Raw genomic sequence first — 19922 nt, forward strand, 5'->3', positions numbered from 1 at the left:
AGAATTCTTCACCGTTGAGCTAGAATCGAAAATTAGCAACTTTCTTCTTGGTTCAGGATTTACAACTAAATTGTGTACAGAGCTGTATGATATGGTAAATATAGACGGTCGCATCAGACTCCCAGAACCAAACGACGCCAACTTTGAATTATTCTGCAAGTACATCAGAGCATTCGCACAAAGGTCGATTAACAGCAAAGAATGGCTTGATAGAATGGTGAAAGCAAGCATCGATGATGTATTAAAATCTGTGCTATGCTCCGAGACGCTCTTCAAGAGGCAGAAAACTAATAAGGTAAGTTTCCTCCAACAAGGAAAACGATTTATTGGTTTTACTACAAAGTTGAAATCTTGGCAAGACACAGCAAACTATGCACATCTCACATATTCTGTTCAGAACTTGTCCGTACGATATGATGATGGCAAGATGATGATGATGATGATGATGATGATGATGATGAATGTTTGCAAGTACTTATCTTATGGATATTTTTCTAACAGGATACAAAGCAACTGATCAGAAATGTTATGCTGATATCGAATGCTTTCGCGTTTTATGGGTTTGAGGAAAAGATATTCGACAAAGCAGTCTTTGATCGATTGTACAGCGTAGCATCGTCACAGGCACAAGACACGCATGCAGAACTCCTTCGCTGCTTTCGAAGAGCTACTTCGTGTTGATGAGTGAATCGAAACCTGAAAGAATGCCAACATTCATCGATAAAAGAGACCTACTAGGATCGATAAGATTTATTGATTTCTTCATGCAGACTTATGGAAGGCGCCAAGGTTTGACACGTTTAAATAACTGCGTGTGTAAAAAAGGTGTCCTTGATTTTGTAGCAAGTACAGTCTTGAGTATGATCAACGCGAATCAGGCTTCTTTACTGCGCTTATAATTGAAACAAAACAAAAGTTTGTATTACTGTACAAACTCGCAGAATGTGCTGGAAGCAATGTCTGTTTTTCTCAAGAGCTTTCTCAGTCCGGTTACATGAAACTGGTTCAACGATTGTTGTCGGATGGTGATATAAGACAGACATATACATCAGAGGTGAGGTTCAAAACATTGTACATTCGTAAATTTGGCCTGGAGAATTTTGTTTGTTTATTTGTATGTATGTATGTATGTATGTAGTATGTATGTATGTATGTATGTATGTATGTATGTATGTATGTATGTATGTATGTATGTATGTATGTAGCTAGCTATATATCTAATAGTATCTTATAATGTTTGTGTGTGTGTGTGTGTGTGTGTTTGTATGTATGAGTGCGTGTATTGTGTATCACGAATGCATGTGGTCCTGCAGCCGTACAAAATTATAACACTTCATACCCTTGTTTTCACCTAGGATATAACACAGCAAAAGATCCATACCATGTTCCTTGATGTCAACATGAAGATCCTGTTAGTGTTGCTGAAGACAGAAGAAAACGTTGCCCTACTTGCAAAACCGAACGTAGTACCCGAAATGATTTTCTTTGCGAGTGGAACAATGGTTAGTAGAGAAGATTCTGAAACAGTGGGACACGTGTGGAAGATCCTTGCCAAGGTTTGGTTGGCCTACGGCTCCAATGGCCGAACAGTTGCAGAATATCTCCGAGAAGGCTTACTGATTGCATCATTTGTCCAGACACCCTGCAGATCATAATTACGGTTATGCTAGACGATTCAATCGAAGAAAAAGTGAAAACTGCAGTTCTTGACATGGTTGACAAGGCAGCCCTTGCAGTCAATATGTGCAAAGCGATCGGACCGCTGGCTTCAAAGATCAAAATGCACTTGGATGACGAAGTTGACGAGCATCTCATCCTCCTCCTAGATTGCCTATATGTTTTCGGCCTTATAAGCCCATGTTTCAGCAAGAGTGTTGGAAAGCTACCTGAGTATACAGTGTTGATTGACAAAGTGCTTGGTGGTAATACAGATCCTCTAGTGATTGAGGTTGACGAGGTAGGCAGATTGGTAATGAATCATTATATTATGGAAAAACAAATACAACTGAAAGAAATTATAACGAAAACAAAACATTATCTGATAAAAATGGAGCAATAATTTTGATATCAGCGACACGATAAATAAAATCGACAAACATTGATATTATTGATTTGATTTGGGTTTTGCATTACTAATGAGTCTCTCTCTCTCTCTCTCTCTCTCTCTCTCTCTCTCTCTCTCTCTCTCTCTCTCTCTCTCTCTCTCTCAGGTTGGTTTTGAATATTGCAAACGGTGCCTTAGGTTGATATTGCTGACAGTCAAGTACAATGTCAACGATAACATAGCGATCGATCAACGCCACTTTGATCTCATTAACAAATGGGTCAAATGTCCTGCATCTTTTATCCAGATGCTCGCACTGAGTGCAATAAGTCTGTTGCCATTTGAACAACAAAAACAAAACGGCATCGATCAAATGACCACTATAGTCTGTACAAATGATCTGATGCTTATACTTAAGAAATATGTTTTCACGAGTACATCGGCCAGGGTTGATATCCAGTCAGTAGATATCGATATGCCTCTTCGAATAATGTTCCTACTCGCCCATGACAAATATAGAAGTGTTGAACTCCTGAGTTGGTTCAATAGGCCAATCATAGGAGATCTTATTGAAAATATTGTAGACAACAAATGCATCTCACAGTGGCAGCGTGATGCTCTGAAATATGCAGTGTCACTCGTCTGGTTGCTGACGATAAATCGACTCAATATCAAAAGGTTGCTGGAGGATCCAGCGTTGGTCAGCGCCCTAAAGAGAGTTGTATATGGAGACTTTGGTGCTGTGGGAAATGCAGCTTTCTGCTGCCTTCTTGAAATTACTGGAGAGGCTCCTGAACATAAATTTACTCTGAAAGGTACGTTCTCTGAGCAGTAATAATAATTAATAATAATTACCCAGAAATACCACTACAAATTCTTTTTGTAGAATTTCACAGTCTAGTGCGTTGAGCTCTCTAGACTTTAAAATACTTTAAAACATTTTCTTACAGTTTTGCAGGAAAGCTTAGAAAGCTTAAAGTCGCACCACAAAGGTAGACAACACAGACAGTTTCTTCAAACCCATTGAGTAAAAAAGTGACGCCTTGCTCACATTAACACTCATTAGAATCAAGTGTATTTTCTTTTTCTTTACAGAGAAGTATGACGCTGCAGTTATCGGCCCAGAGGCACTTGAAACGTTATCATCTGGTATTGACGAATCCCTGAAAGCTGACGGATATCGAGTTGTCCAGGCAACATTCAGTCAAGCCGGGCATAGGATCATAGACACGATTCACAGTTCACAGTTTGTCATTTATCTTTTCAATCAAGAAACAAATACTCTGCAATGTGCCATACAGGTATGCTATCGAAAATTGAAACTTGTTGAGTTTTTGGAACCATTAACTTTATAACGTTGAATGTTCTTCATTTTACGGTAATTTTCACCTGTTAAAACTCTAAACGCAAGTCTTCTCTTTTCTATCAGCTGTTAGCCATGCACACAGGACAGACACCCCATTCATAGGTGTCTATGTTGGTGACAAGGCTGGTTGGGGTAACTGGCCAATTTCACCACAGAACAAAGTTTACATGGCAAACACTGGACATGACCAGGTCTTGGAAATGTTGAGGACTATTCGGCAAAGGATACCAAGGGTAAACCTCTGCCTGGTAAGTTGACTGACAGACGGGAGGTATAAATGCCACGTGACTGCAACAACGATCTCCAAAGAAATGTGTTAATTACCATTGTTATCTCCACTCACTTTGAGATTTATCCCAATATAGAAGCAACTGGGAACGACATGAACCTGAATGGTTTTTATTTGAAACACTTATGACTGGTAATGTCGACACGTATACCCGGCTAAACACTCTGATGGAAGTCAGTGAATTTGAGTTTTCTACTTATTAATTCACTGAATATAATAATAGTAGCTGCTGTAGTCCGTAATTGTTGATAATTCTTACCCATTCAGAATCCTCATCTCCCAGCGGATGATATTTTCATGACAGATTTCAACAAGTTTGTCGCCGAATGCCGAGTCGGAGACAAATTCATCTCAGGAAACTTTGTTGGAAGCGTCTTTGACAGCAATGGTGGCTATTTGATGCTGCCATCCCAAGAAGTGGTTCTCTATGTCCCACCGGGTGCAATTGCAGACGGAAAGAGGCAACCTGTCTATTGCCATGGTAATGAATACATGTATGGGGGCATTAACGCTGGCAAAGTTGCCCTCTCTCCCATTGTACACTGCGGTCCTGATGGGGCTGAATTCAAACGGGACGTCGTTTTAACATTTCCACATTGTGCAGTCAACCCAAACAACTGGAAGTTCACTGCATTGACGAGGGCTAAAGAAGGCTCCTGGAATAAGATACCAGAGGACTCTACTATAGTGAAGGATGAGTTCGTGTATGTTTTTCTCGACCATTTCACTGGTTTTACTGCCGAAGGCGAGGCCAAGGAAGGTAAAACCGCACGACGTCGTATTACTATCGGTGCAAGAGGATATTTTTCGCGAGGGACAAGCTGCCAAGTGCAAGTTGGCGCCTGGTGTGACACCGGCTCACGTTCCGATGACAGAAAGGTATTACTACACTTTTCATTATCCAATCACTCATGTACGCAGATGCTATTATAGTTCACATTGAAAGCACTATCCTTACGCCAACACGTTTTCCATACAGATTTCAGGTATCTCAGCGTCATGGGGGCATCGTACAGCATTGTGTGTCGGCGATCAAGACACGTACTTGATGACCGAAGTACAAGACGTCGAGGAAGGATGGCAGCAAAGAGGTAGCTGCAAAACCAAGGTACGGTATGATTAAATTTTACCCGGCTGCAAATGATTTTGAGGGTTTCTCCCTTTTAATCTTATTGATATAAGTGTCTGTAGGTGATAATTCGCATAGGCACCGGCAGAAAATTAGTTTATCTGTTTCTATACGATCAATCCTACAGATAATTCGCTTAGCTGATGTTGGAACTGACAAGGACCCCGACGTCACGAATTGTCAATTTACCTTTCGGCACAATTTATCGGACAAGGAGAAGCCTGACGATTTCTTTTGTACTGTGTCTGTGACGTCAGAAGGAAAAGAAAATACCAAGCTGGAGTTGCTTATCGACAATACAGAGGTGCGTAATTTACTCATTATCCCTTTTTTGTACTCGTAAGATGTTTGAGGGTGTGTCTTAGACTGGTTCAAGTCGGTGATTGTGTAAAATAAAGCCATTTTAGCAAACTTTAATGTTACTTTAATTTTACTTTTTAATTATTTTACTTAAATTCCGTTGTCTGATATCGCGTAGTCCTTACGCCTGTGAGAAGAGCATGGGCAGTGGATTTGCGCATGCGTGAAGTGAACGCGATCGGCAGAAACTTTCTCCCAGAATCTAGCAATAAACTCTACTTCATCGCGGTTAGGCAAAAAAGTCTCGATAACTCTACTACATCTCATTAACTTAATTATATTTTATTCACAGACCTCGACAAAGTCTATGTGTGTGTATCCCAAAGGAGCTCTATGATTTTTTTTAAATAAATTAGAATGCAAACTATCAACAGCAGTAGTAAACAGAATCAAATCCATTCTTTGTTTAGGTACTGGTATTGTAACTGTGTTCCTGTTCATTAAACACTGTATATCGGAGAAGTAGACTCGTTGGTTTGGATATTTCCCCCTCCCAAGTTCCCGGGAATAACCTATGGGAATAGATCTTAGTCTGAAATACAATATACACCAAGGCATAAATTAGAGTCAATGTTTCATTCAAAACTGTTGACTGTTATCGTATGTTTAAATATGCAACTTTTGTCATTTGAAATCGGTGTAATCGATGAAAATAACCGGAGTTGTGTTAATGTTGACAGACGCAGACGTCCTCCTCTGAGAACGACCCAAATTGGGCGGAAATGACGAATGCCGAGTTGTACCGGAAGCTGAATGAAGATTGGAATCCTAAGGACAACCGTGTCGGCGAAGATCTGTGGCGAAGTTTGTGTCAAGTTCTCGATGCACCCCGTGGTGGTACCAAGGACTGGAAGGGTTTCGCAGAAAAACTCGAACTAGAAGCAGCTCAAATAAATACCCTACAATTGAAGGAAAGTCCAACGTCTAGACTTTTAGCCTTCTTTTTCACCACGGAGTTAAAAAGGGGAAACAAACTGGATACGTCTCTCCGAAGACTGATGGCGATATTCGGTGAAATGGAAAATGATGTAGCGAAGACGTATGTCAGCAATTATGTCGAAAAGGAAAGAATGCGCGATCCGTGAAGTGATAGTGGCGACAAAATAGGCGATGTTGCCTCAAAAACCAATACCTCGTAGGGACACATTAAGAACAGTACAATATAGTTTCCAAGGTACTTAATGACGTCAAATAGGTCAGAAAAATAACTGATTAAGATCTTTCATGGATATCTAAGTCAATAATAACTGTTCAATAGACCTTGCAATATGTTTGCCGCATTTTTTTCAGTTTCAACCTTGTTAAATTTAGATGTGACGTTTTACTCTAGACCGCATAGGTGGCATTGATGCATAAAAATGAAAATGACGATGCATGATAAATTATAAAAGAGACTACATTCCCTTTTAATTTTAAGATAAATGTGTTATAAAATCATAACGTTAGCCCGTAATCTTGCTTTCGAAAAGCTTTTAAACAAGCCATCCGTATTCTAAGTGATGTTACTTTTTATATACAAGAAAATGCGATGTTTTAGAGAATACACCATCATTTTTATGTTGTTTAATCAATAACATGGATTGTATATTTTGGAAGCAGTGAGATCACACTTTAACCCAGAAGTCACTCGTATCACCTATTCAATCAACAACACTGGAATTCAAGAGTTTAAATTTGAGTGGCGCCACCATGCTTTTCGCTTCTTGTTTACCTTATTTACAATACCATGGACTTCCATCAAGTCAAGTAAGCTAGACGATGATAAGTCAATAATACTTACGTTTTTTTCCTTTCAACCTGATTTATAAGTTTATTTTGTGTAGCTAATTATATAGGGAAGTTATATCATCAAGTTTTAAAGTTCAAGGAGTTTCATTGTTTTGCTGAAGACCGATTTTTTGAGTGCAGCTTGTTTTGTATTGTTTTGTTCTTTTTGACACATCACAACTGATCCACTTAAAACGGTATGTCGACTGCTACTCACTATCTTATCGCACCAAGTGTGTCAACCTATACAAACATGTGTTTAGAGTGACAGTGAAATCAACTTCTATTGCAAAGTTTGTGTTTCAGCAATCTTTAGCAATGATAGAAGACACCACATTTGTGACAGGAAATCGCTAATACGCTCTCAAAGACACCCATGCACTTGATTTGAGGTCGAGAAAAAAATCGTTGAAATACCATGCGTTGGTACTCGCTAGAGCAATGGACGAAAGTCGCCCATTTTTGATATCAAAGTTTGAACATCAAAATATCCATTACCATTAAGGAATCACGTTACATTGAACTATTCGAAGTGCTTGGTGTATGATATGAGGTCTCGAGTTGTGGTCAAGTGCAAGTACGGTCATGAAAATATACGGTAATCTCAATCCTAATAGTATCGGTAGTATAATCGGTTTTGTGTGCTTTTTTGTTGTTTTTTTGGCGATCCGTATCCATGCAGGGCTGCGGATCATAGTATTTTTCATCATTCTGTGATATAAAGCATCACCTTACACTAGGTATGGTATATTTCTGTGCATTGGATGGTGCAGGAAGATCCCAATGTATGGATATCGTATAGCGGTCGTGCAGTCGAAATATGTGTTCAATTACTGACTGGTCCTAGATCCTGTTTATAGAAAAGACATGGTGACCTGAAAGCTACCTTTCTCTGGGATAAAGTGCCTTAATACACTGAGTAGCATCCCTTTGATGCTGATTAGTTATGTGTACCCAACGTACTCTGCTGTCAAGATTCCATACTCTGACGAAAAGACACCGCATAGAGTTCTGCCAGGCACCACTGTAGTGTGATAAGTTTTATACAAGCTATTAGTCAAATCTGATTTGATTTATCAAAGAATTGCAGGCGTTTGGTTCTTTTTTTATAAACAGATGCGATTAATATTGACACAATTATTTAGCATTTTGATTATTCATTGTAATTGTTTTCCTTTAGTAAAAATGTGTAATTGCCACATAATTTTCATTATGCTCTTTTCTCAAATCAAGAGTAAGCCACCTCCTGCTTCGTCTCCGTATGTCTATTGTATTTCATTGAAGAACATATCAGCTATCGAAATCTAAACAATAATCTAGGTTAACCTCACAAATATTGTATCCGTGACCACTCTATCACTTTAAAGTTGTTCTGCTATCGCTTTTTCGAAATCAATTTCGATCAGCAAATGTTGCTGACTTTCATTTCTCATTTTTTTATTTATCTTCAGTGTTCATCAGTACAAAGGTAATAGAGTTAAATTGTGAACTGAACACAATTTTTGCCAAGGATGATCAAATAAACATACAATAAGATTGAAGAACGGTAATGGTTGTTTGCATTGATGTCAATTTTATTTGCTCGAAGGGATTTCCACCTACTTATTGATATAGTCAGACGAGGCATAATGGTTTGTTTAAAACCCAAACGGACACTACGCTAGTAACTGGTTTCTCCGAAGAATAAAATTGCCTAGAAAGACACCACCGTTCTATTTATCTGATTCGAATTCAGGTCAGACCAGTCAGGGCCTCCATGCCCGGAATTCTGCTTTGGAGAAACAGTGAGGTCATTGACACCGACGTCTTACACTGTAAAAATAGCGGACGCTAGACGCGTCTTTACGCGTTCAAAATGTACATGTCGGTGTTCAAATTTGAACGGCTAGTGTTCATATTGTTAACACTAGTGTTCATATTATTAACAATGATGTTCTAAACCTGAACACGATGTGTTAACAACCATCTCCTTCAAGTGTTCAAAAATTAAGCATCACTGAAATTTTACAATACTGTGAAACAATTAACAATCTTTTGTGTTTTTTACTTTACAATGGCTATATTAAATTTACTACTGCCTTGCTGTCCGGCAAACGTACACGGATTTTGGTGTAACGAATTTCACACTAAGTGAAAAATATTTCCGGTCTACAATTGCTGAAAGCATGTTTTTTTCTAAAAAAGGAAGTATACAAAATAATTTTACACGTTTATTACGGGTTGAAATTTTCAAAATTGAAAAGAAAATCAGAAAACCATCATGAACGTTTTGATTTTAACATCGGCGTTCAAGAGGCGTTCTACTTCTAAACACTTGGTGTTCAAGTTTGGTGCCTTTTCCTATCCCATGATGCATCAAAACGGAAGTTGCGACATTTTTCTTGTAAGCGCACCCTGAAGTCGTGATCGTGCGGAAGCAAGACCAGAAAGGGTAAGTTTCCTCTCCAAAATAGTAAAAGGTATTAGATTTTGAAGCATCTGTATTATTATCCTTTGAAATTAATTGTATTGTACCTTGAAATAGCTTAACTACGTGAAGAAACCTGTTTTCTTTCAGTGGCTGGTATACCAACAACTAGCTATATCTGTGAATACGCAGTGGTACTTTTGGCCATGGTCTATCGATCGATCTCACTCGGGTCAAGGGTCAACTCAACACTACTGTAGCGATAACGCTAGTCTGGTTCCCTGACCCATTTCCCCGGTAGAGGGCGTGGGGAAATATAGGGTCAGGTACCGGCTAATGTAAACATGGACGCTATTGGGTTAAAATAAAACAAGCTGTGATTGGATGAAAGTAACACTTGTAACTTTTTCTCATCTTTCAAGCTCACTTGACACCAACTTCTTGTTTGTACCACAAAGCCGTGGAGGTAGAAAGAAAGACTTTCTACCTCCATGATTTAGCTACTGTGATTTAGCACACCTCTTAATACTTTTAGAACTTCGACATGATGCATGGCATTTTTCACGAAATTCGGACACCATTCTATCCATCGAAATCAATCGTCGTTCACAGTTCCAACAAAGTTTGCTTTCAATTAGCTGTGATATCGCAGCAGTACTTGTGGCGTGTATCGAACGTGCTCGGGTCATTGGGGTCGCGCCACAGTCGGCGATGACCTCAATGACCCAAGCGCGTTCGATACACGCAACAAGTACTGCTGCGATATCACAGCCAGCCTTCAATCACCTCTATTTCCCCGTACTTCAGGATTAATCCTTTCAGTTTATGTTTCCCGTGTCGTGTGCCAATGTTTTTTGGTTCGGATACCAGTGTTCCAACATAATTCTGATCCAGTCGAATTTGACCGGCGTTTTCATGGTAGCAGCCATATTTGTTGTAGCATGTTCTGTCAGGTGACTAACCTCCGCCATCTCGAACAAAATTCTGTTCAAGATGGCTACCCGGTACCTGACCCTATATTTCCCCACGCCCTCTACCGGGGAAATGGGTCAGGGAACCAGACTAATAACGCTTGACCTGAGCGCGATCGATACGCCTTGCATAGTACCGCTGCGTAATCACAGCTAACACATGTCTTTTAGTAGACACAATCGCATGTAAAACATCATTAAACATCGTAGAGTATACAATGTATTGTTTCAGCATATGAGAGTTTGGCTTTTTATTTTAATCAGTTGATGACAAGAAGCAGCAAATATTTTGTAACAGTATTGAAGAGAGTCACTGTATATGAAAGTTTCACCCTGTTCCTTAACCTAATCAGCCCTTTGTTTTTCATTTAAAGGCTCATCTCGCCTTTACCTATCGTTGCATTATTTCAGGATGTAAAAAGTTGGATTTAACTGAAAATCGAAGAGTTGTTACAGACGCTGGTGGTACAGATAATGAAGAAGATGAGTGTACAGGTAGCTGTCTGGAAACAAGCTTGAGAACCTCAGTTCATCTATAATGTACATTTAAACTTCCAAGGGTCAGTAACTGAATTTTGATAAGTTTCTGTACTTTTGTTCTAAATTAATCTAAGCTTTGGTAGCATGCTATGATCAACTAAATGTTGCCGGAGAATAAGCTTTCACAGATGTGTAGTATAGTCTCCCTTATCAGATGCAAGGATGGAATAAAAAATTGAAGCTGAAAGCGACAGAACATTCAGAGTAAAAATGTCCACTCTGAATTACTGAATTTTCTGAAATTTTCACTCTGAATTTTCTGTCACTTTCTTCTTCAATTTTTCAGTCCCCCTCGCATCTAATAAAGGAGACTTTACGTCTTTGAAAGCTTATGCGCCTGGAACATTTAGTTGATCATAGCCAACTACCAAACCTAAGATTATTTTGTATTGTAGCTCAACATGTCTCTTGTTCTTAGCAACTAGTTTTTAGCTTTGCTGTCAGCTAAATAAGTGGATGTGTAGCATCGTCCTTAAAATTGTACATCCACAGGTTTTTCTTCAAAACAGCCTGTACGGATCCTTTAATATTTGGATTACAGGTTCCCACGGATTACCCTAATCAGATATGTTCAAATTATATTGAAATATGCAAATTTATATTTTTGAGGCTAATTTTGCTATTTTTTGGCAAAAATCTTCTTCTCTTTTACTGATGTCTTCAATATTTGGTAAACATATCCCTAAGAATGACCTTAGCCAAATTTGTGCTAGTTGTGATGAAATATTCAAATTTTTATATTTCATGGCAATTTTTTTCATTTTTGGTCAAAAAATCTTTAAAAAATCTTCTTCAAAACTGCTAATTGAACCCCTTTGATATTTGGGACATAGGCCTCTACTGATAGCCTTTTTCACATTGTTCAAATTCTGCAAAAATCTACAACTTTGTATTTTTAAGACATTAAAGACATTTCAGATATTTTCAGGGCATTAGGGATTACCATAATATTCAGGTCATGATGAAATCTACATTTTTTTATTTTAAGGGTGATTTTTATCATTTTTGGTGAACAAATTTGTATAAAAATTAATAGCAGGGTACAACAATTTGAAAGGTCTGTACGAATATGTTTTTAATTTCTGAGAAGTAGATTTTGAAATGTCACAGATTTATTTCAGGGTTTATTTAAAGATATTACAAACAAACAAACCTTTTTGTTTATGAAGGACTTTGTTGGACAAGGAAATAGGTTTTACCCTGCCAAGGACCCACTTTCCCCACTTTCTGCATGTTGTGCCTTACTGTGACACTTTGACAACTTGACATCTTGTGTTTACTTTAGTGTGGACAACTACATACCATGTGCACTAGAGAAGCCTTGACTAACTTTTTTCCTTCAAAATTTACGATGGTCTTTACAAGAGGAAATGTCTTTAAGAAACCATCTTACAAAAATGGAGTATGCATGTCATACGTATACATGTTTTCAACTCAATATAAGTATGCCAAATTTTGAGCTTTTTCAGATTTTTTTGTACGTTTTAAGCAAGTATGAACATAAAACGTAATCCACAATATTTATGTAAAACCTGTTTTGTCATTACTTTGTTGATATTTTAAAAACGATCTACAGTGTTTATAGCGATTTTTTATGCTTATGTTTTTGATAGGAGGGTGTTAACACCGTTGGTATTTTCCTCTGACAAATTTTACATACAAAGTGGCAATGTTTATTTGCCCATTTTACAGTAAATTATTGTATTTTACTAAGAAATGTCTTGTGTATTTTTAGAATAAAATAATTTTACTAGTACTGAATATCAGTGGTCCGTAATGTTATTTCAAGGCTGAACACCCCCTGGACGCCCCAAATTAAAGGTGTTCAACAAGGGCGCTTCATGTGTTCTAGCCTTTAACACACTTATCGTTGAACGGCGTCCATGCGTTCAAAAAGTGTTACAGTCCTTTGAACGCGTAAATGCGTTCAATTTCTTGAACACATTTCACGTGCAACGTGTGTTCAGATATGGAACACCATGGTGTTCAATATAATGTCTGATGAACACGTAGTGTTCAAAATCTGCATACATGTGTTCAAAATTGAACGTTTGTTGAACACGTAGTGTTAAATTTCTGAACGTCTGGACACGTTCAAAAAGTGTTACAAAAAGGCGTTTAATTGATGTTCTATCCTTTAACACTTAACTTTACAGTGTAGTTCTGCGACATTGACGGTTTCAACACGTATACACATCGAGGCACCTGACCATACGGTTTACTAATTTTAAAATGTACATATTCTTGAAATTGTTCCTAGATATTTCGAAAGAGGTGTCAAAGAGGCTATAAAAGTCCTGGTTTATCAATTATCACGTAGTGTAGACATAAGCCTGTATTAATTACAAAAGTCTGTGACCCAATTTTGACGTCAGGTGTCCAAAGGTCACATATTTAGATCGGGTCAATCTGCTGATCGAGGTTATAGTGTTGCAACCGAAAACATAAGAGACAAAAAGTAGTGTTCTAAGATTGAAAGTTAGTTTTTGGTATCAATTTAATCTTATTACGACTTACACGTGCAAGAAGTTTGAAATAAGTTTTGAAAACTGAATGTATGTGGAAAGTGTCGATGACCTACTTCAATGTGTCCTTCCTCTAGAGGCTTATTTTTGGAAATACCAAGACGCTAAAAGATGAAAATGAAACAGGATGCAGCACCTAGTGTAGCAAAGAAAATCAAACTAAAGAAGGTAACACTTTGCACTCTGACGTAGGATGGAATTTGTGTCGAAATAAAGAGTAAGACGATCAAACTGAATGCTACTACTGAAAAATGGTGCTGGTAACCAAAGAAAGCACATGAACGCTACATGGACAAAGTGATTGAATTGTGTACTTGGGATTCCCAGTTGTCGAAGAAAATTTCCAACTCCTTTCCTCACAAGTTTTTTCTTTTGTTTCTCTAAAATTATCAGGCAGGGGTGTGCTGCCCGGACTGAAAATGTATACAAAATAGACCTATTTGTAGGGATTTTCTTGTCAAAGTGGGCTAATTTATTTTCGGTTATGAAGTTCTATTGAATGTGAAGATTTGCTTTTAGCAAGTGGGCATTTTATTGTCGAGCCATGTTCGGGGAGTTTTTCGTTCACAATCTGACCAATTTGGAAGGCATATACCTGTACACATTTCTGTTGAGCACCACGTGGTTTAAGCACATTTAAATTTGCGATATGACAGACAAAAAAGTATTTAGAAATGATCGAAGTAATGCTCATCCTTATTAGGATGCCTACCAAAATATAGTGATTGTTGTTTTTGTTGTCGTTTTCCTTTCCTATTATTCCCAATCGTTTATTTCTATTATCCCCGCTCGTCAGTACAGTATTTCACACAACAGGTCAAATACCGTCTTACCGATAACACAGTCTGCCTGTTCGATTTATTACGTTTGAAATTAATACTCACTGTAAAGGACAATATGAAAGCCTCTGAGAAAGGTCGATATGAAAAATTATTATACGTAGAAAATACAACATCGTAGCCAACCGGTATTCCCTGATGTCATCCGAGTTAAAAGAGATTAACAATATCGGGGCAAGTCTATGATGTGATCAAGTGTACATAAACACATTTAGGTAGGCTTCGAGTGGACTGAAGACGGACGTGTGCAGTAATATTCTTTGAGGGCCTTTTGATAATTCGACCTTTGTTATGCTGGCTCTTACAAGGACCTAGCACCTTCCCGAGCAGCGTTAGTAATTAACAAGCAGCGTTAGTAATGCCATTGAATGACATAAGAATAAGGTAAGTTGTGCGGTGTTCAGAGATTCGTGACGTTAATATCTCAGAGTTTGTAATTTTGCTTGAGTGTGGTATATAGCGCCCTCTGTGATAGTTTGGCTGATACATGTATTTTTCGATGAGCAATTCATGATGGTCCACTAGGACGTATTCAGGTAACACATCCTTCACGAATTCGGCTAAATTCAGGAGCTAAAACTCAAAGTTTTATAGTTTTCCCTGAATGTCAGATGAGCTTCGGGAAGGACACCTCGTGATTCTATTATATTTGATGTATATATCTCAAATTGTAAGTTTATAATGCATCTGACAAAAATGGTAGAAAATACAGAAAAATAATCCCGAAAAACAATTCATGCAAAAACGAACACATACTACCCAAACTAGAGCACCCGTAAATTCAACAAATTTCACAAAAATTGCATAATAGTCGTCAAATGTCATTTAAACTTTAGAGGAAGCGATTGCCCCAAATAACTCAAAACCCCGTCACTGTCTGCCATCCATCTACACTGGCAACAGATGAGCGCCGCTTCCCACCTGCCCGTCTTCTAACGATAGTCTTAGTAAATTGGTCTTGGGTATAATGAGTGATATCGTCTGCTTGATAATGGCGATTAATTTTTCTCAAATGGAGAATCTTCTGCGACTTAAATTTTGTTGCGGTCGCTATGATATCTTCTGTACACTGGTCTCATTTAGAGATGGATGTGCGACACACAATCTCATTGGATGAGAGACGGTAAACGTTGTACACGAAGTCTCATGTCTCTAACGAGATATTGTATATATTCTAGTCCGATTGAAGGACATACTTTATATGTGCTGCACAGCATATTCATTGAATGAAATGACATTTCAAATTTGAACATAACGGAGCTTGACGAATAAAAGTGTGAAAAAGTAAATCGTTCATTATTTCGGTATAATGCGTCTCAGGGACAGATATTCGGATTCTCAAACTTTTAATTTTTTGGTCTTCTATTTGTTGGGGCTCATTGTGAAGCTGATCAAGGGAATAAAGTTTTCATGGTTGTTTTTTTCGGTGACAATGAAAAATTTCCCCCTCCCCCTGAGCTAACACAGGCATAACGGCAATTTTGAATTTTGGATGTCAGTAAATATTGGGTAGCTTGTTTCTCCACTTTCAAAATTCGCACAATGACCCCTGATTTTTTTTCGATTTTTCGATTTCGAAAGGAATGTTTTAAGTTTCCTTTCGGAGATTTTGGACTAAAGTTTAAGTTTTTCAATTTTGACCTGAGACATGGAATCCGCAATCAAGTTAAAACACAAACAAACAATTTAATTTCATGTTTCTTATTTTCACACAAACATATTATATTTTAACACAAACAAACAAACAAAAAATGACTAAAAAAATGACAGTGCTCTAAATTATGCAGTGTCCCTCGTCTGGGTGCTTTCGTTAAACCAACTCAATATCAACAGGCTATCGGGGGATCCAGCGTTGGTCGGCGCTCTGAAGAAAGTTGCAGACGAAGAAAACGGTGCTGTGGCAAACGGAGCTTTCTGCTGTCTTTTTGAAATTACTGGAGAGGTCCCCGAACATAAAGTCGCTGTGAAAGGTATGTTTTCTGAACAGACGAAAATAATTTACTCAATTAAAATACTGCAAGTCTACAACGCACCATAAAGATAGAAAACACAGGCAATTTTTCTTGTAAACCCATCTTGTCAAACACTGACACCTTGTTTATATCAATATTCCTTAGACTTACTTGTTCTTTTCTTTTCTTCGTAGAGAAGTATGACGCAGCAGTTATTGGTCAATAGCCACCAGAAACGTTATCATCTGGTACCGACGAAGCCCTGGAAGTTGACGGATATCGAGTTGTCAAGGCAACGTTCAGTCAAGCGGGACAAAGCATCATAGACGTGATACACATCTCACAGTTTGTCATTTATCTCTTCAATCAAGAAAGAGAATACTCTGCAATGTGCCATACAGGTATGCTATCGTTAAATGAAACTTGTTGAGTTTTGGAGCCACTAATTTTCATGGTATCATTGATTGTTCCTCACTTTAACAGTACACCATCATCTTGTTAAAACTCTGTTGAACGCGATTCTTTTCTTTTCGTCAGCCGTTAACCATGCACGCAGGACGGACACCCCATTCATTGGTATCTACGTTGATGGCAAGGCTGGTTTGAATAACTGGCCGATTTCACCACAGAGCAAAGTTCACATTGCAAACTCCGGACAAGGTCAGATCTTGGAAATGATGAGGACTATTCGGCAAAGGATACCGAGAGTAAATCTGTGCCTGGTAAGTCGCCTGTAAGATTAGAGGTAATGCCACGTAGCTGCAACAACGAGCATCAATTGAAGCAATTTGCCCAACTCATTTTGGGATCGATTATCTACAATGAGAACCTAATTGGCACAACATGGACGTGAATGGTTTCTATATAAAACACTTATGTTTGGTAACGTGTACACCACTCCCGCTTAGCAGACCAATAGAATACTGAGTATATCTGAGGGTCCAATATGCCAGTTCACTGAATATTACAATGGTCGCTTCCTCTAGTCCGTAATCGTTGATATTTCTTACCAATTGCAGATTCCTAATCTCTCAACGGACGATGATCTTTTCATGGCAGATTTCAATACATTTGTTGCCGAATGCGAAGTGGGACACAAATACTTCGCAGAGAACTTTGTTGGAAGTGTCTTTGACAGCAAGGGTGGCTATTTGATGCTGCCATCCCAAGAAGTGGTTCTCTATGTCCCACCGGGTGCAATTGAAGAAGGAAAGAGGCAACCTGTCTATTGCCATGGCAATGAATACATCTATGGTGGCATTAACGCAGGTAAAATCGCCCTCTCTCCCATTGTGCATTGCGGCCCAGACGGTGCAGAATTCAAACGGGACGTCGTTTTAACCTTTCCACATTGTGCAGTCAACCCAAACAACTGGAAGTTCACTGCATTGACGAGGGCTAAAGAAGGCTCCTGGAATAAGATACCAGAAGACTCTACTATAGTGAAGGATGAGTTCGTGTATGTTTTTCTCGACCATTTCACTGGTTTTACTGCCGAAGGCGAGGCCAAGGAAGGTAAAACCGCACGACGTCGTATTACTATCGGTGCAAGAGGATATTTCTCGCGAGGAACATGCTGCCAAGTGCAGGTTGGCGCCTGGTGTGACATCGGCTCACGTTCCGAGGACAGAAAGGTACTACTATTTATAGTACTTTTCATAATTTAATCACTCGTGTATGCATATGCTGTCATGTATATTTTATCGCTCACGTCAAAAGTTCTATTCTCACGTTCCCGAATTTCTCAACAGATTCCAGGTATCTCAGCGTCATGGAGGCAGCGTACCGCATTGTGTGTCAGTGATCAAGACACGTTTTTGATCACCAAAATAGAAGACGTTGAAGAAGGGTGGCGGCAAAGAGGTAGCAGAAAAACCAAGGTAAAGTATAATTACGTTTTAGCTGACAAGGCTGTCAATGACTTTGTTTTCTTGTATTTACTTTTAACTGATACAAATGTCTTTGGGTGGCAAATTATATAGCTCTGGCAGTAATTTGGTTAATTCGTTTCTAAATCTTACAGATGATTCGCTTAGCTGATGTTGGAACCGACAAGGACCCCGACGTCACTAATTGTCAATTTACCTTTCGACACATTTTATCAGACAAGGAAAAGCCTGAAGATTTCTTTTGTACTGTGTGTGTGAAGTCAGAAGGACAAGAAAGTACTAAACTGGAGTTGCTTATCTGAAATGCCGAGGTTGCGTAATTTACTCATTATTCTTTTCTTGTAGTCGTGAGTTGTTTTAGGACTTGTCGTAGACTTTGTTCAAGTCAGTGATTGTATAAAGTCATATCATTTTTAGCAAGCTTTAACGCATTAATATTATTTTTAAATATTTGTTGACTTGGACTCCGCAGTATGATCTTGCGTAGTCTTCCTGCTCGTGAGAGGCGAACTAGTGGATTTGTAATTTGGATTTGCGCGTGCGTGGAGTGAACGTGATCGGCAGTAACTTTCTCCCAGAATATAGCAATGACTCCAGTACATCGAGGTCAGACAAAAAAGTCGCCAATACTGTATCACATAAGCTCAATTAGATTTTATTCACAGACTTGCACCAAGTCTATGGGAGTGTCTCCCAAAGTAGCCCTTTTGTTATTATTCAATTAAATTTGAACGCAAACTATCAACAGAAGTAGCAAAGAGACTTGCACGAATTCTTGTTGGGATGTGTGCCTCATACATGACTGTATATCGGAGACGTGCACTTGTTGGTTTGATATTCCTGTCCAAGTTTTCGGGAATAACCTAAGAGAATAGATTCTAGTCTGAAATACAGTAGACACAAATGCATAAAACAGAGTCAATATTTCATTTACAAACTATCAATCTTTAGTGTATGTTTAAATATGCAACTTTTGTCATTTGAACTTGGTGTTATCGATGAAAGTAATTAGAATTGTATTACTGTCAACACATACAGACGCCATCCTCTGAAAGTGACTCAAATTGGGTGGAAATGACGAATGACGAGTTGTACCGGAAGCTGAATGAAGATTGGAATCCTAAGGACAACCGAGTTGGCGAAGATCTGTGGCGAAGTTTGTGTCAAGTTCTCGATGTCCCCCGTGATGGTACCAAGGATTGGAAGGGCTTCGCAGAAAAACTCGGTCTAGAAGCAACTCAAATAAAGACTCTAAATTTGAAGGAAAGTCCAACTTCTCGACTTTTAGCCTTCTTTTTTACCATGGAGCTAATCAGGGGAAACAAACTGGACACGTCCCTCCAAAGACTGATGGGAATATTTGTTGAAATGGAAAATGACGTAGCGAAGACGTACGTCAGCAGTTATGTCGGAAAGGAGAGAATGCGCGAGTCGTGAAATGATAGTGGCGACGAAATCGCGAATGTTGTCTCGAAGAACAAATGCCTTGAAGGGACGTATTAACTACTGTAACAGTACTGTACAATACATTTTCCAAGGTCCTTCACATGATGGAAATTCGCAAGAAAAATTACTGATTTCTTCTTGAAAATCACAATAACGGTTCAATAGACCTTGTAACACGTTTGCCGCATTATTATTCCACGTTCAAACTTGTTGAAACTAGATATGACATTTTACTCAGGACCGCATAGGTGGAATTGATGCATAGAAAAATTACAATGACGATGCACGATATAGTGTAACAAGAGACTACATTCCCTTTTAAGACAGATGTGTTATGAAATTATAACGTCCGTAATCTCGCCTTCGAAAAGCTTTTGAAAAGGGCCATCCGTATTTTA

General features: G+C 38.6%; 2 protein-coding genes across 2 annotated transcripts; both read left to right on the forward strand.

Annotated features, from left to right (window-relative positions):
* The first annotated feature begins 917 nt into the window (after window positions 1-917).
* On the forward strand, window positions 918-8499 carry LOC139116021 (UNC5C-like protein). The gene is made up of 9 exons (XM_070678517.1): window positions 918-1054; window positions 1356-1957; window positions 2211-2859; window positions 3140-3345; window positions 3474-3658; window positions 3967-4578; window positions 4679-4807; window positions 4956-5132; window positions 5869-8499. The coding sequence occupies exons 4-9, from the start codon at window positions 3333-3335 to the stop codon at window positions 6271-6273; spliced, it is 1521 nt and encodes a 506-aa protein (XP_070534618.1). The 5' UTR covers window positions 918-1054; window positions 1356-1957; window positions 2211-2859; window positions 3140-3332; the 3' UTR covers window positions 6274-8499.
* A 7308-nt stretch (window positions 8500-15807) lies between these two features.
* LOC139116524 (netrin receptor UNC5B-like) lies at window positions 15808-19613 on the forward strand. Its single transcript, XM_070679134.1, has 7 exons — window positions 15808-16207; window positions 16384-16590; window positions 16727-16911; window positions 17209-17823; window positions 17941-18069; window positions 18213-18389; window positions 19117-19613. The coding sequence occupies exons 2-6, from the start codon at window positions 16578-16580 to the stop codon at window positions 18378-18380; spliced, it is 1110 nt and encodes a 369-aa protein (XP_070535235.1). The 5' UTR covers window positions 15808-16207; window positions 16384-16577; the 3' UTR covers window positions 18381-18389; window positions 19117-19613.
* Window positions 19614-19922: the final 309 nt, after the last annotated feature.

The sequence above is a fragment of the Ptychodera flava genome, chromosome 17 (assembly GCF_041260155.1).
Source record: "Ptychodera flava strain L36383 chromosome 17, AS_Pfla_20210202, whole genome shotgun sequence".
In the NCBI taxonomy this organism is placed as follows: Eukaryota; Metazoa; Hemichordata; class Enteropneusta; family Ptychoderidae; genus Ptychodera; species Ptychodera flava.